General features: G+C 42.3%; 1 protein-coding gene across 1 annotated transcript; it reads right to left on the bottom strand.

Moving 5' to 3' along the window:
* Positions 1-261: 261 nt before the first annotated feature.
* Positions 262-13,359, bottom strand: LOC121560602 (COP9 signalosome complex subunit 7a). Its single transcript, XM_041873549.2, has 8 exons — positions 13,252-13,359; positions 11,576-11,698; positions 11,327-11,402; positions 10,247-10,335; positions 4,933-5,135; positions 4,395-4,500; positions 3,404-3,573; positions 262-833 (listed from the first exon to the last, which is right to left on the bottom strand). Exons 2-8 carry the CDS (start codon positions 11,696-11,698, stop codon positions 794-796), a joined length of 807 nt encoding a protein of 268 aa, XP_041729483.1. The 5' UTR covers positions 13,252-13,359; the 3' UTR covers positions 262-793.
* Positions 13,360-16,858: the final 3,499 nt, after the last annotated feature.

Here is a 16,858-nt window from a genome sequence, read left to right as displayed (position 1 = left end):
ATATGAATGCCCTGTGTGTGTCTGTCTAATGTGTGTATGTGACACAGAAAATGAAGTGTGTGTATGTGTATATAACCAAGCCGACTGATCACAGGGTAGTTCCAGTGCTCTAATATATTAGTCTCTTTGGGAATAACCTAATTAAGGGTCTGACCTAACACATATAGCCCCCTTCTGTGAGTTAACATTTAGCTAGTAATGCAACCTCGAGTTGCACTTTGAAGTATGCACAAAAAAACAGTAAGAGAGACAGAGACTAAATTGATAGAGGGGTTCAATTTAATACCAACAATTAATTAATATCCTGATTTTATACATGTCTTAACTCAATCCTCAGCAGAAAAAAATATAAACAAACAAAAAGTGTAACACAATAAAATACACACATTCGGTTTCACTGCTTGTGGCTCTGCTTCTCCTGACAAGACCGACAGCAGCAAAGCTTTGCCCAGTGCAGATTATACTCTGTCTCTGTGTACATGTTAGAATGGGTTTGGGTCTGTGTATATATACACAGTGCAGATAGTCCGTCTGTCTGTCTGGTTGTGTGTGTACACACACCTATCAGAATGGGTGTCAGTCTGTCTGACTCAGTGTATATATTTGTGTGTGTGTGTTTGCGTGCATGTGTGAATGTACACGATGTGTGTAAATATGAGTGTCTGTCTGTCTGTGCATTGATCACATTATCAGTCTGTGTGAGTCTACGTGTCTGTCAACCTGTGTGTCAGTCCGTCCATCTGTCAGTGGATCAGTGGGGGTGTTCCGGGTCTCTCTCTCTGCGTCTCTGCCTTCAGTTGGACTTGGACCAGATCTTCCCACTTCCGCGGAGCCTTAGACAGAAAACAAACAACAGTTATTACATGACCCTAAAAAGATGTCTCCAACAAGCGTCCGTCTCTTATAAAGGGCGGGTTTAGCTTCACATTGTAGCAAATAAACGCCGGTATCTAACAGACGGGTATCAAAGTGTAATTTCTCGTGAAGGCAGATTGGCGCTCTGCTCCGAGGTAATTTCACACTCTGCACCTCGCGCTAGATCAGTGTTTCCCAAACTCATCAGTAAGCGTTGATTATTTGAATCAGCTGTGTAGTGCTAGGGCAAAAACCAAAACATGCACCCTTTGGGAGTCCCCAGGACCGAGCTTGGGAAACAATGTGCTAGATGATTGATCCCTGCATGTCAAGTGAGAATGTCAATGTGAGAAAAAAAAGGCCCCTAAAGGGCAGGTAGACAAAAATTAATCACAAAATATTTTTCTGCAAATATGTGTGCCTGAGGCTGGTCTAGTGTGTAAGGCCACTGCCTGCAGCACACATATACCAACCCCACGTGGGTATGAATCCCGACTCCACCGTTAATCTTAATCTCCTCCCCGTCTCTGTATCCCCACTCATTTCATGCTGTCTGAATAAAATGAAAATATTTTTTTTAATAAATAGATCTACAGGTAGGAGCAGATCAGCATATTATATACGAGGTAATGCATGTCCACACTTCAAACGACATTAAAGGCTTAAATCCAATACACGCCTGTCTTCAATAAACAGAAGAGGGGTTTGAGGAAGAAACGTCAGTCAACTGTTAGCATCCTGTTCATGTCGCACTTCGCTAGTCGAACGGCAAACTCTTCACTAAGACAATGCTGAAACATTCATCCATGGGCGAGTCAGTGTCTCACTTTCCTTTGTGCCGAAATCAGAATGAAAGAAAAGTTATCTTGCAAATTCAGCAGGCTATGGTGTGAAACAGGCTGTTAGAAGTGCCGTCTTTCTTTTATTACGTATCGTAATGCCATCTTTGGCGTGCCTATCAATGCACAAGCACCTTTTAACCACTACTATCGATAACATTCCAAATGTTTTACTGTGCGTGAAGTTTCAAATGCATTCTGTCATTACTAAATGTGTAAAAGGTATTTTAGCATTTTTTTAAATGTACACAAAAAATACATTTGATTAATAAAGTATTGAATCAGTTGTCTTTCTCAAATGAAGGGGATGATGACAGTCTTTGCGAGGGAGGGAATATGATTTAATTGGTCCTCAACTTGCGGCTCAGACACTTCATTCAGAATAAAAAGAGTTAGCCCTGAGTTAGTCTGCCCCAGAGCAGGTTAGTTCTGAAGGATTCTTTGCTATAGAAATATAGCCACATTCGTGTCACCGGTTATCCCGAGTTGAACTCAGAGTTGACCAAAGTTAACTCGCTAATTCCTCAAACCAGATTCATAGTATAGGGCTCTGGATTAATGGGTTAGCCAGCTAACTTGCCTAAATATTCTGAAAAAGAAAGCTGGCTTTAGCTGGCTAGCTCATTGCTCCTGCTTTGTAGTATACCCCCCTGGGCAATTTCTCAATTCAAGCAAATAAGTTCCTGTCTGTTTAGTTCAAGTTTTACGATAGTTATAACACAGTTATGAACAAGGTCTGTTTATGATGGCTTTTGTCACCTTTGGTCCAACTCATTACGCCACATATTATTGTAGGGATGTTATGATTACAATGTTGGCAAACAAATTACTATATTACTGTATTACTCCTACCATGAGAAGGTGGTTTACAGTAAATACTATGAATGCTTTTCATGTGAGGCAATCCAAATCTCCAGTAAATAAAGTCCCATGCCACCGAGTATGTTAAATCATCTCTACATTTTTCTTTCACTGCCAAAATGTCACCCAGTAAGTGAATTATAATCACTCCTTTAACTGGAACAGAAAAACTCATCCTGTCATGTAATAAAAAATAAATAAACATTTCCTTTCAGCACCTGAAGCTATTTTTTTAAATTAACTTTACTGACATTTTTTTAAAACCGATGACAGATGAGGAATTGGTGTTGTAATTGGCCAAGAAGAGAGAGAGGGCCCCAGGTAGCCCTGTGAGTACCGCCACAAAGCACAGCCTCTCTGGCTAATGAAGATACACTATGCAGACACACACACAGTCACTATTTCCACTTCCACTGGCAGCTGGCGTTTAAATGGATGTTTGTTGTACAAACAACCAAAATATTACTGTGTTCGAGTGGAAGACGCTGCAAAATGACATGAAACACAGTGGCTGCATAATCTATTCCGTGCCGTTTGAATTCTTCTGAAGCTATTGGAATGTTTTTGCGACACACAAATGTTTCTTCTAGCCTCGGCTTGAACCACATCTCTGCCGTGACCCTGGAAGGACGAGGTCATGTTCATAAGGCACCTAGGACAAACAGCTATTACCTGGACTTATTTTTCTTGTTTGTTGCGAAATGTTTAAAAATGGTTTCTGTTGCTTGCCCTAATGAACATGACGCTGAGGATAGCCACCAACACCAAATGGTAACCCCTATAAAAAAATAACAGATACACAAACAATGAAAATATGGAATTGACCTAAGGAACATCTCCTTACTTACCCCTTGACCTTTGAACTCTTCTTGCCCGGTTGCCGTGGTTCCTGAGAGGAGGCGGGGTCTCGTGGCTCTGCCGGCTGGTCTGCATCCTGATTGGATGCGGCTCCCGCGGCGGCGGGGCCGGACGACGGGGAGGCGGAGCTGGCCTTTAGCGTTTTCTGGAGGTTTGACACCTGAGAGAGAGGGATGGAGAGAGAGAGAAGGAAAGGTAAACTAATGAAGTTTAGGACAGAACAGAAGTGCCTGATTCAAACTAAGGCCGATTCAGAATGTACTGGGCTGGCTCTGATATTTTTCTCCTCACAAAGTCCTTTCCAGCAGCTATGGTGGATGCGTAACCAGGCCAGCCCAATACAGCTTGGCACTGGTTTGGCTCAGTAGTGTGAAAAGCTTATGGTGTTGTTATTATTTCTACATTTCTAATAAGAAGAGGTTAGAGAGTAACTTCTACCTCAAGCTGGAGAAGACTCAGAGGACAGAAAAGCCACATGTGGCCTACAGCCTAAATAAAGGCACTGGACAGAGCTCTAAATTGGACACTGAATTAGGTCATTGAGTAATGAGTATAAGTTTTGCTTATGGTTTCACCTCTACCAGAGAGGAAGAGGAGAAGCGAGAGGGTTTACTCTGGCCAAAACATGTCCACGAAAATAAGACCAAAAAGTGAGGAATTTTTGTATTGAGGTTAATGAGTGTCAAATTTGGTCAACAAAACATTGAATTGCTAATTTGCTATCGTAATGGTTAAGTTGTTATGAATGCACTGATATAAGTGGATGCACGTGGCATTTTGACACGTGGCAAAACGACTTTATAACGGAGTTGTGCCTGTTGTTGATACTCGTATCTGCCCTCTCATTAGCTAGAATGGACCCACCTGCCTTCCATCTTTGAGGACATGGATTTCCATTGTTAGAGCAGTCACTCGACTATCTTGTCAATATAATAGATAATCTTTGACTCTACCCAGAGAAAAGTGGCTACTGGTACTAACCTCTGTCTCCACCTGAACTTTGATCTTCAGCTGGCTCTCTCTGTATTGATTGGCTCTGGTTACCTGCTCCTCGATCCCACACAGGACCGCCTCACACCCTGCACACCTGAGAGAGAGAGAGACAGATAATTATTTAGACACTGATATGACTGATCATACTATCTATTTCATCCCATTCTTATTTATTGTATCTATCATGTCCACTGTTATTTTATTGTTTTACTATTTTTGTCTCATTTAGAAAGCGTATTGTGCATTATTATGCATCCACTGTAACGAACGTGTTCTATAAATAAAGTTTGATTTGATTTGATGACTGCAGGGCGGCACAGTAACCAAACATTGAGGACCTCATAACCTCATCCTACACACCAGGGTTGGGGTCACTTCCATTTAATTCATGAAGTAAACTGAAATTGCAATTTCATTTCCATATTTGAGGGAGGGGGGGTTCAGTTTACTTCCTGAATTTAAATGGAATTGACTCAAAACCCTGGCACATGCACGGCTCTCTCTCACACACATATCACCAACTCACCACTCCTGCAGTGTGTTGGCTATGTTGGGCAGCTCGTTGGGCCCCAGGTCTCGGCCCACGCTGCAGTCCACCTCCACCTGCTGGTTCCTCTGGTCCAGCTTGCCCTGAATGATGTCACAGTAGACCGCCTCGATCAGCAGGTCCTCCAGCTCCCGCACGTTCTTCAGCTCCAGCTGCTGCAGGAGCAGGGAGTAGGGCAGGCACTGGGGGAAGAGGGAGACAGAGAATGTCAAATTCTATTATGTTGGGTCAACAGAAGTTACCTGGCACAGACAGGGAGAGAGAAAGATGTTGAATTTGAGATGCTCTTTATTACTTCAGTGAGGAGATAGAAGAGATGATGTAAGAGTGAGGAATGGAAAGGTAAGAGCGAGGGGTAGAGGAAGGGAGGGTCAATATAAATGTACAAAACCATTCCATCAAAATAGCTACCAGAGAGAGAGGAGGGGAGTTTGGAGTTTTAAAGCGGCAGTGCAGTAAAACATTGGATGTAACTTTTTATTTATTTATATATTTTCACACTATGAGGTCAGAAATTCAGAAATTGTGAAAATTATGATAATGCCCTTTTTGTGTAAAAGCTGTTTGAAAAAAATGCCTGGAATTTCAGCCTGTTCAGGTGTGGTGGAACTTTTGGCCAACATGATGTCACAATGTGATATGATTATAATAGACCAATGACTGTTCATCTGGGTAAGGGTTGGGCTTTAGACCATCCTATCAGCCAATCAGGGCTGTTTATGTAAATATCTTAAAATGTGTTCCCTAACGTCCACACAATAAAACTGAGCATTTCTAGGGCCAAAGGAGGCTCGGGGAAATAAATTATACAAATATATATTTTGTAGTTATTTTCATTAAATAAACAGTGATTTATTAGACATACAGTGATGATTTAAAAATAAAATTACAAAGACTGCATGGGGGCTTTAACAAGTCTTTATTAGCCAATTGCAGTGCCTTGAAAAAGTATTCATCCCCCTTCGCGTTTTTCCTAGTTTGTTGCATTACAACCTGTAATTTAAATGGATTTTTATTTGGATTTCATGTAATGGACACACACAAAATAGTCAAAATTGGTGAAGTGAAAAAAATAACTTGCTTCAAAGAATTCTAAAAAATAAATAACGGAAAAGTGGTGCGTGCATATGTATTCACCCCCTTTGCTATGAAGCCCCTAAATAAGATCTGGTGCAACCAATTACCTTCAGAAGTCACATAATTAGTTACATTGCACACAGGTGGACTATATTTAAGTGTCTCATGATCTCAGTATATACAGTTGAAGTCGGAAGTTTACATACACCTTAGCCAAATACATTTAAACTCGGTTTTTCACAATTCCTGACATTTAATCCTAGTAAAAATTCCCTGTTTTAGGGCAGTTAGGATCACCACTTTATTTTAAGAATGTGAAATGTCAGAATAATAGTAGATAATTATTTATTTCAGCTTTTATTATTTCATCACATCCCCAGTGGGTCAGGAGTTTACATACACTCAATTAGTATTTGGTAGCATTGCCTTTAAAATTGTTTAACTTGGGTCAAACGTTTCGGGTATCCTTCCACAAGCTTCCCACAATAAGTTGGGTGAATTTTGGCCCATTCCTCCTGACAGAGCTGGTGTAACTGAGTCAGGTTTGTAGGCCTCCTTGCTCGCACACACTTTTTCAGTTCTGCCCACACATTTTCTATAGGATTGAGGTCAGGGCTTTGTGATGCCCACTCCAATACCTTGACTTTATTGTCCTTAAGCCATTTTGCCACAACTTTGGAAGTATGCTTGGGGTCATTGTCCATTTGGAAGACCCATTTGCGACCAAGCTTTAACTTCCTGACTGATGTCTTGAGATGTTGCTTTAATATATCCACATAATTTTCCTTCCTCATGATGCCATCTATTTTGTGAAGTGCACCAGTCCCTCCTGCAGCAAAGCACCCCCACAGCATGATGCTGCCACCCCCGTGCTTCACAGTTGGGATGGTGATCTTCAGCTTGCAAGCCACCCCCTTTTTCCTCCAAACATAACAGTGGTCATAATGGACAAACATTTATATTTTTGTTTCATCAGACCAGAGGACATTTCTCCAAAAAGTACGATCTTTGTCCCCATGTGCAGTTGCAAACCGTAGTCTGGCTTTTTTTATGGCGGTTTTGGAGCAGTGGCTTCTTCCTTGCTGAGTGGCCTTTCAGGTTATGTCGATATAGGACTCGTTTTACTGTGGATATAGATACTTTTGTACCTGTTTCCTCCAGCATCTTCACAAGATCCTTTGCTGTTGTTCTGGGATTGATTTGCACTTTTCGTACCAAAGTACGTTCATCTCTAGGAGACAGAACGCGTCTCCTTCCTGAGCGGTATGACGGTTGCGTGGTCCCATGGTGTTTATACTTGCGTACTATTGTTTGTACAGATGAACGTGGTACCTTCAGGCGTTTGGAAATTGCTCCCAAGGATGAACCAGACTTGTGGAGGTCTACAATTGTTTTTCTGAGGTCTTGGCTGATTTCTTTTGATTTTCCCATGATGTCAAGCAAAGAGGCACTGAGTTTGAAGGTAAGCCTTGAAATACATCCACAGGTACACCTCCAATTGACTCAAATGATGTCAATTAGCCTATCAGAAGCTTCTAAAGCCATGACATCATTTTCTGGAATTTTCCAAGCTGTTTAAAGGCACAATCAACTTAGTGTATGTAAACTTCTGACCCACTGGAATTGTGATACAGTGAATTATAAGTGAAATAATGTATCTAAACGATTGTTGGAAAAATTACTTGTGTCATGCACAAAGTAGATGTCCTAACCGACTTGCCAAAACTATAGTTTGTTAACAAGAAATTTGTGGAGTGGTTGAAAAACAAGTTTTAATGACTCCAACCTAAGTGTATGTAAACGTCTGACTTCAACTGTATACACCTGTTCTGAAAGGCCCAAGAGTCTGCAACACCACTAAGCAAGGGGCACCACCAAGCAAGTGGCACCATGAAGACCAAGGAGCTCTCCAAACAAGTCAAGGATAAAGTTGTGGAGAAGTACAGATCAGGGTTGGGTTATAAAACAATATCAGAAACTTTGAACATCCCACGGAGCACCATTAAATCCATTCTTAAAAAATTGAAAGAATATGACACCACATCAAACCTGCCAAGAGAGGGCCGCCCACCAAAACTCAAAGACCAGGCAAGGAGGGTATTAATCAGAGGCAACAAAGAGACCAAAGATAACCATGAAGGAGCTGCAAAGCTCCACAGCAGAGATTGGAGTATCTGTCCATAGGACCCCTTTAAGCCGTACACTCCACAGAGCTGGGCTTTACGGAACAGTGGCCAGAAAAAAGCCATTGCTTAAAGAAAAAATAAGCAAACACATTTGGTGTTCGCCAAAAGGCATGTGGGAGACTCCCCAAACATATGGAAGAAGGTAGTCTGGTCAGATGAGACTAAAATTGAGCTTTTTGGCCATCAAGGAAAACGCTATGGCTGGCGCAAACCCAACAACTATCATCACCATCCCCACAGTGAAGCATGGTGGTGGCAGCATCATGCTGTGGGGATGTTTTTCCATCGGCAGGGACTGGGAAACTGGTCAGAATTTCAAGGAATTATGGATGGCCCTAATACAGGGAAATTCTTGAGGGAAACCTGTTTCAGTCTTCCAGAGATTTGAGACTGGGAAGGAGGTTCACCTTCCAGCAGGACAATGACCCTAAGCATACTGCTAAAGCAACACTCGAGTGGTTTATGGGGAAACATTTAAATGTCTTGGAATGGCCTAGTCAAAGCTCAGACCTCAATCAAATTGAGAATCTGTGGTATGACTTAAAGATTGCTGTACACCAGCGGAACCCATCCAACTTGAAGGAGCTGGAGCAGTTTTGCCTTGAAGAATGGGCAAAAATCCCAGTGGCTAGATGTGCTAAGCTTATAGAGACATACCCCAAGAGACTTGCAGCTGTAATTGCTGCAAACGGTGGCTCTACAAAGTATTGACTTTGGAGGGATGAATAGTTATGCACGCTCAAGTTCAGTTTTTTCGTCTTATTTCTTGTTTGTTTCACACATTTTTTTATTTTGCATCTTCAAAGTGGTAGGCATGTTGTGTAAATCAAATTATACAAACCCCATTTTAATTCCTGGTTGTAAGGCAACAAAATAGGAAAAATGCCAAGGGGGGTGAATACTTTCACAAGCCACTAAAGGATAGCGTCACCCATTTTGAATGTTTTTGTGCATCTCTGAGCGATGTTCTGTCGATTCCAGGGGTCCTTTCATGTTTTCATGTGTATCTGAGTTATTCGCCATTAAAGCAGGCAGAAATACAGCCAGCCAGCCAATAGCCCAGATACACATGAAAACATGAAATGACCCCGGGAATCGATAGAACATTGCTCAGAGATATAACAATATAACATTCAAAATGGGTGAATCTTTGCATTAAGGTGTCCCATACAGATTCAATGCGGCATACTTATTCTATGAAAATATAAGAAATAAGACGGGAAGAAAAAGACGAGAAATGGGGGAGGGAGGGAGATTAATAGAGAAAGGGAGAAATGAATGAATCAATTATTTATTGGGGAGAGTGGATAGAATGAGAGATGGATGAAAGCAAGTAAAGAAAGAGAGATAGGAGAGGGAGAAAAAATATGAAATGGGGATGGGGTCAAAATGAGGTAGAGAGAGAGCCAATCTTAATGGAGAGTTCGATGGATAGACAACAGAGAGCAACAAATAAATAAAGAGACAGAGAGCGCAAAGAAGAAAGGACAGGATACTTAACACAGTATCTAGCCAGTATCTCATGATGATCTAAATCTCAGCTGCTATCATTCTCATATATGTGATATAAATAAAGTTAGATCACATCACAGACAGGCTCTTAATAAAGTCCTTCACAACACAGAGTTATCTTGTTAATGTGTCAGAGTTACAAAGCAAGTTGTCTCATAACCACACTTGAGCATATAATTAAAATCAAAAGTTGAGCGAATGACTTGCTATTTTAGGTACGAAGCTTGCTGAGTATTGTTAGGACTACAATTGTAGGTAGGCTATTAGAGTCCATGGAAATACTGCACAAAATTAGTTTTTGATCTGCAGTCCTTTAATAACAAACTAAACAGAAGAACTAGATAAGATAAATCCAGAGAGCGTTACCTTCAGATTAAATGGCAAACGAATGATGGCTATCATTATTTTACATATTTTTATAAACTATTTCTATAATTATAATGTGAGTGACCCACATTAAGTGGACTAAAGCTAGCAGAGTATGGTATTTAAGACCAGATGAATGGGTGGTATTCTACCTTGAGATTGGATGCCAGACTGATGATGGAGAGGTGACGCAGTTTGTTCCTCTGGGCTGGGGTCAACTCTGGGAGAGAGGCTGCCCTCTCTAAAAGAACAACATACCACAAACAGACAAGGAAGAGGGGGGAAAGAAACAGACAGCCAGAGAGCAAAAGAAAGGGACACATCATGACAGGGACACAGCATTACAAACACAGGGGTGCAGGCCAGTGCTATTATTCCTTTAGTCAGACAGTACAGAGCAGGGAAACAGGTATCCTCCACAGGTTCTCTCCAGGCTGAAACTGCTGCTGCCTGCTGAATTCCACGAGGAAATACAATGAAAAATAATTTGTGTGTGTGTGCGGATGCTCAAAAAAAACTTGAGTATTGACAGTTTTTCTCAGTGCTCCATTTTGCAATTCTAAAAAGCACTATGAATGCGAAAACGATATGTGTTGACATAAGATTAGTATTTCTCTCTTCCGTTTTGCTGGTCTCTTATTAAGTCCTGTTACTAAATGTGTTGCTAAAGAATGACAAGTCCTTTACATATTCAGGTATTTTAAAGGGTATTCAGGATTTAATTTGGCAGTTTGTGACAATGCAACAAATTACAACTAATATGAATGTCTAACAAAACACCTGGGAGAAGTCTGTCCCTGGTTGAGTCCCAATTATCTCTCCTTCCTCCTGAAGTGTGCACTTGTTCACTACTCCCCACAAAAGCATTGGATTGGTGTAGGCAGGGGCTAGAGCAGTCGTAGTCAAACTGTTTCAGCAGGGACCCCATGTTTTCCGCCAGAATTTCTGGGGACCCCATTTTTTCACCAGGAATGCTAGAGGGAGTTTCCATATACCAGTTATTTACTTCCAAATCCACGAAGGGAAGTGAACAAGTGCACACTTCTAGAGAAAAGAGAGGTTATTGGGACGCAACCTCTGCCGTGCCAGGGGGCTGTGACAACCTATGACAGTGATGAGTTGCCTAGCCTGCAGGGCCGACGGGCAGAGAGAGAAATACTGCTAATAATAAAACAGCTCCAGCGTTACTACATGACTTATTTACACTGCAGCGCTGCCTGCCACTGTCGTACCTTTATAGTCACAGTAGGTTCCATAGGCGAAGAGGTTGAGTAGCTGATACACTGGTGCGTGCGGGCCTGTCTCCAGCTTGGGGTAGAGTAGAAGAAGGTGGGTGTGGGGACAGATAGAGGGGGCTTGTTAGGGTCTCTAGCTATACCTCCTCCAGTGAGAGCTGTGACTTGAGAATGGCTGTGACTATGTGAGTGTCAGTGTGTGTGCGCTTACATGTGAGTGTGCTTACATGTGAGTGTGTGTGTTACCTCTCTGACGTTGGGCAGCTCAAGGATGTCTGAGAACACGTAGAGGCCTGGTGTCTCCAGCAGAGAACTTACAGCCTGGGCCAACGCCGGGCCTGAGAGAGAGAGGAGCTGCTCTACCTCCATCTGAAAGAGAGAGAGACAGAGTGAGAGAGACAGAGTGAGAGAGAGAGACAGTGAGAGAGACAGAGTGAGAGAATCAGAGTGAGAGAGAGAGACAGAGTGAGAGAGAGAGACAGTGAGAGAGAGACAGAGTGAGAGAGACAGAGTGAGAGAGAGAGACAGAGTGAGAGAGAGAGACAGTGAGAGAGACAGAGTGAGAGCGAGAGACAGAGTGAGAGAGAGAGAGAGTGAGAGAGAGTGTGCAAGAGAGAGAAGGAGCGAAAAAGACAGAAGGCAAACAGAAGTGAGACGAAAAGAGAAATAATGACAGATAAGGCAAGAGAATGAGAGAAAGGGGAAAGAGAGGGGAGGGGAGAGAGGAAAGGAAACAAGTGAAGAGACAGAATGACTTGAATAAAATGGTTGGCCTTCAATTAACCGTTAATACTGCATTTCTTACATTTAAGAGGCTGATCAGCTTTTTTTAATAGCAAGACAACTTGAATACTTTGCTAATGTATGCCCGTAGCTCTGTCTAACCAAAACAATCATACGAATAGCCCTTGTGGCAAGACTCCAAGTCAGTAATTCAATTTTCACTCTCATAAGCTAATGTGTAGGCAAGTGTTTTGAAAAACACAGACACTTATTATTATTTTACATAATTAAATGGGACTTGTCCTGCTGAATATGAAATTGGCCCTACTAAAAGCACAGATAATGTATTATTTGAGGTCTATCCTATTTGTATATGATATACTGTGCTATTTGGTGAGAATAATAGAGAGACACAACAGTACTTACAAATAGCCTAGCTAGCTACATAGTAGTAACCTTCCTAGGCTGGGCACTATGACACTCCATGCCATTGTCAGATAATCATGACTTTGGACACTTAGCTACTACTTCACAATGTAACTATTTAGGTAGCCTATTAAACTCAACTAGTCGGCTACTATAGGCTAACCTGGGCACATTCAGTAGGGCACAATGTTGTTGAAAATATCGTCTGACATGTAAAATAAGGAATCATGTCAGATCAATTCTATCTGCATCGTTCGACCTACTAAACGTGGCCCTAGTGTGGAGTGTTTTGAGTCAAGTTCATTCAATGCTGAGTGGCCAAGCAGGGACCAATTTTCTGACTAGTACTAACGTTAGCTAGCCAGCTAACGCCAGACATAGTCATAAACAACTGATTGCATGCTAGCCTAGAAGCGAGCTAGTTCACTAGCTCTTTATGGTATATTTTCAAATGCTACTTAAAAACGGACCCAAAAGGAGCACAAACTAAAAGGATTGCTAAAGTTTGACCAAATGATGTAGCAAAAATAGCACATATGCGCTAGCTAGCTTACTACATCAGTATGACTATGAGGAGTCATGCTAGCTGCTGCTGCTACCACAGCTCGAGGCATGACTGTAAAGCGGTAACGTTAGGCCTCTTCCTGTTTTTTTCGGTTGTCTCCCGACTCAACTCTAACGTAGATAAATGGTGCAAGGGCAACCGTGCGATTATCTTTTAATAAAAAGCAGTTTACAAATATTTTCAAAGAAAATAAAAACAAACACATTACCTTATTGGTAAGCTAACTCAAGTTGATAGCCTGTCCCCGGAATCGCTCAGCTCTGCCGTCAGTGCACGTTTGACAACAAAGGAGAACATCACTGCTCATTGGACGAAACGTGAAAAGGAGGAGGGGAGTGTTTGTCTTGACTGATAAGGTCCTGAGTGGACCAGAGGGTTGCTTTTAAAATAGTGCCATCTTGTGGCAAAATATTATCTTCTTCGGTTTATCGGCGTTTGGCATCCAACGTCATGGTGCATTACGGCCACCTACTGTACTTGAGTGTGGGCCAGAGACAGGGAGAAACGGAATCCTACCTGCCAGCCACGTTGCTCTTTAAAACAATTACCAATTATTTGAGACTATATCTAATGACGTTCTACTCAATATGCTTTTAAAACTAATTTTCTGTATCCCCTTCTCCCTCATACTAGATCTCAGCCTCTCTCTTTCCCTCTGATACTGCCCACACTGTAGCGATACATGCTCCACGGTCTCTGTTTCATGGCAATAATCACACTTTCCTGTTGGATGCTTTCCTATCACATTTATGGTCTTATTTAACCTGCTGTGTCCCACCCTTAATCTTGTAAAAATAGCCTCCTCTCTCCTGTCCCTTCCTGCCGTCCTCCCCTCCCTGACTTTCCTCTGTACCTGAAATAAATGCCTGCCCTTAGTATCTCTATTCCACTGCTCCTGCCATCTCTGCACCATCACTGTCCATATCAGGCTTTTTGCCTCTGCCTTGCTCATTGAAACTCCAACATCAACATCCCCACTACTAAGTGCTTATTTAGCCAGTACATCAACTGCCTTGTTCCCCTCCACCCCCACATGGGCTGGGACCCATGTAAGTCTTCTCTGTTTACCCATTTGTCTAATCCTGCCATGGGTTTGTAGTACCTCATAAAGCAGGGTTTGTCTGCTACGTGAGCTAAAGGACTGGAGACTCATCAACAATGAACATGAATCAGAGCAAATAATTACTCTGTCTGACTTGACTTCCTCCACCCACTGCAAGGCCAACAGTATGGCCATCAGCTCCGCCGTATATACAGCCAGATGATCTGTAATATGTTTCCTGACTGCCACCCCACATTCCTGCACTACAAATGCTGACCCAGTACGTCCTGTCCCTGGATCTTTTGAACCATCTGTGTAAATAGCCACAAAATCCTTATACACAGTATCCATACGTCTCTTAAACAAATCAGATGGATCAACACCCTCCCTATCTTTCTGTAGTCTCTCCAACACTTCTAGATCAACTACTGGAGGCGGGAGTAGCCATGGTGGATTTACAGGAACAGCTACCGTTGGACTAAACTCCCTTCCATACAGTCCCATCTCCTTCGCCTGGGTATTACCAACCCACCCAAGGCTCGTGTTCTGTCTTTGCTCATGTACCAGCATGCCTGTAAAATCCCTTTCGCAGGATGAGACACCCCATGTCCCTATAGGTTGAGCCAATAATTCATTGCCAGCAGCTGTCTCCTAATCTGCAATGGCATACCCCCCATCTCCACCTGTAGTGCAGCCACTGGGGAGGTCCGAAACGCGCCACTACATATTCTGAGTCCTTGTCCCTGTATGACATCTAGCCTTTCCAATGAGGTCCGGGATGCCGAACCATACGCTATAATGCCATAGTCTATTACAGATCGGATCAATGCAACATACAGTACCAGTCAAAAGTTTGGACACACTTACTCATTCAAGGGTTTTTCTTTATTTTTACAATTTTCTACATTGTAGAATAATAGTGAAGACATCAAAACTATGAAATAACACATAAGGAATAATTTAGTAACCAACAAAGTGTCAGTTGTGTTGTGACAAGGTAGGGGTGGTATACAGAAGATAGCCCTATTTGGTAAAAGACCAAGTCCATATTATGGCAAGAACAGCTAAAATAAGCAAAGATAAATGACAGTCCATCATTACTTTAAGACATGAAGGTCAGTCAATACGGAACATTTCAAGAACTTGGAAAGTTTCTTCAAGTGCAGTCTCAAAAACCATCAAAGCGCTATGATGAAACTGGCTCTCATGAGGACCGCCAGAGGAAAGGAAGACCCAGAGTTACATCTGCTCCAGAGGATAAGTTCATTAGAGTTACCAGCCTCAGAATTTACAGCCCAAATATATGCAAGAAACAGACACATCTCAACATCAACTGTTCTGTTCTGAGGAGACTGCGTGAATCAGGCCTTCATGGTCGAATTGCTGCAAAGAAACCACTACTAAAGGACACCAATAATAAGAAGAGACTTGCTTGGGCCAAGAAACACGAGCAATGGACATTAGACCGGTGGAAATCCGTCCTTTGGTCTGATGAGTCCAAATTTGAGATTTTTGGTTACAACCGCCGTGTCTTTGTGAGACGCAGAGTAGGTGAACGGATGATCTTCGCATGTGTGGTTCCCACCGTGAAGCATGGAGGAGGAGGTGTGGGGGTGCTTTGCTGGTGACACTGTCAGTGATTTATTTAGAATTCAAGGCACACTTAACCAGCATGGCTACCACAGTATTCTGCAGTGATATGCCATCCCATCTGGTTTGCACTTAGTGGGACTATCATTTGTTTTTCAACAGGACAATGACCCAACACACCTCCAGGCTGTGTAAGGGCTATTTGACCAAGAAGGAGAGTGATGGAGTGCTACAATCACCCGACCTCAACCCAATTGAGATGGTTTGGGATGAGTTGGACCACAGAGTGAAGGAAAAGCAGCCAATAAATGCTCAGCATATGTGGGAACTCCTTCAAGACTGTTGGAAAAGCATTCCAGGTGAAGCTGGGTGAGAGAATGCCAAGAGTGTGCAAAGCTGTCATTAAGGCAAAGGGTGGCTTCTTTGAAGAATCGCAAATATATAATATATTTGTTTAACACTTTTTTGGTTACTACATGTTTCCATATGTGTTATTTCATAGTTTTGATGTCTTCACTATTATTCTACAATGTAGAAAATAGTAAAAATAAAGAAAAACCCTTGAATGAGTAGGTGTGTCCAAACTTTTGACTGGTACTGTAAATGGTCCTCAATGAGGAACGCCCCCGACTCCTTCCCATCAGACAGCGCATCACATTTAGCACCTTCTTACACTTTCCCACCACTCTCTCAATGTATTCTACCCAGGTCAGTCTAGTGTCAAAGTATACCCCAAGGAACCTGAAGGCCACCACCCTCTCCAAGTTTCTCCCATATAACCTCAAGCATACCTCATCTCCCACCTTCCTCCTGGTAAAGAACACTGTCAGAGTTTTCTCTACAGAGAACCTGAATCCCCACATTAATGCCCACCACTCTACCTCATCAATTGCTTCCTGTACCTTCCTGACTATGTATGGCACATTTCTTCCCCTCTTCCATAAGGCCCTATCATCTGCAAATAACGACCTCCCAATATCCGGCCGTACCTAAGAGTAAACATCATTGATCATGATTGAAAACAACAGAGGACTTATCACGCTCCCCTGCGGTGTACCGTTATCCACCAGGTAGCTGACTGATAGAGACTTCCCCACCCTCACCAAACAGGAAATCCTTTATCCAGTTGTACGTTCTTCCGCCTACCCCCATAATATAAAGCTTGATTAACAACCCCTCCTTC

The sequence above is a fragment of the Coregonus clupeaformis genome, unplaced genomic scaffold (assembly GCF_020615455.1).
Source record: "Coregonus clupeaformis isolate EN_2021a unplaced genomic scaffold, ASM2061545v1 scaf0427, whole genome shotgun sequence".
Lineage (NCBI taxonomy): Eukaryota > Metazoa > Chordata > Actinopteri > Salmoniformes > Salmonidae > Coregonus > Coregonus clupeaformis.
Note: the sequence above shows the minus strand (reverse complement) of the source record. Positions and strands in the feature narration are given on the sequence as shown.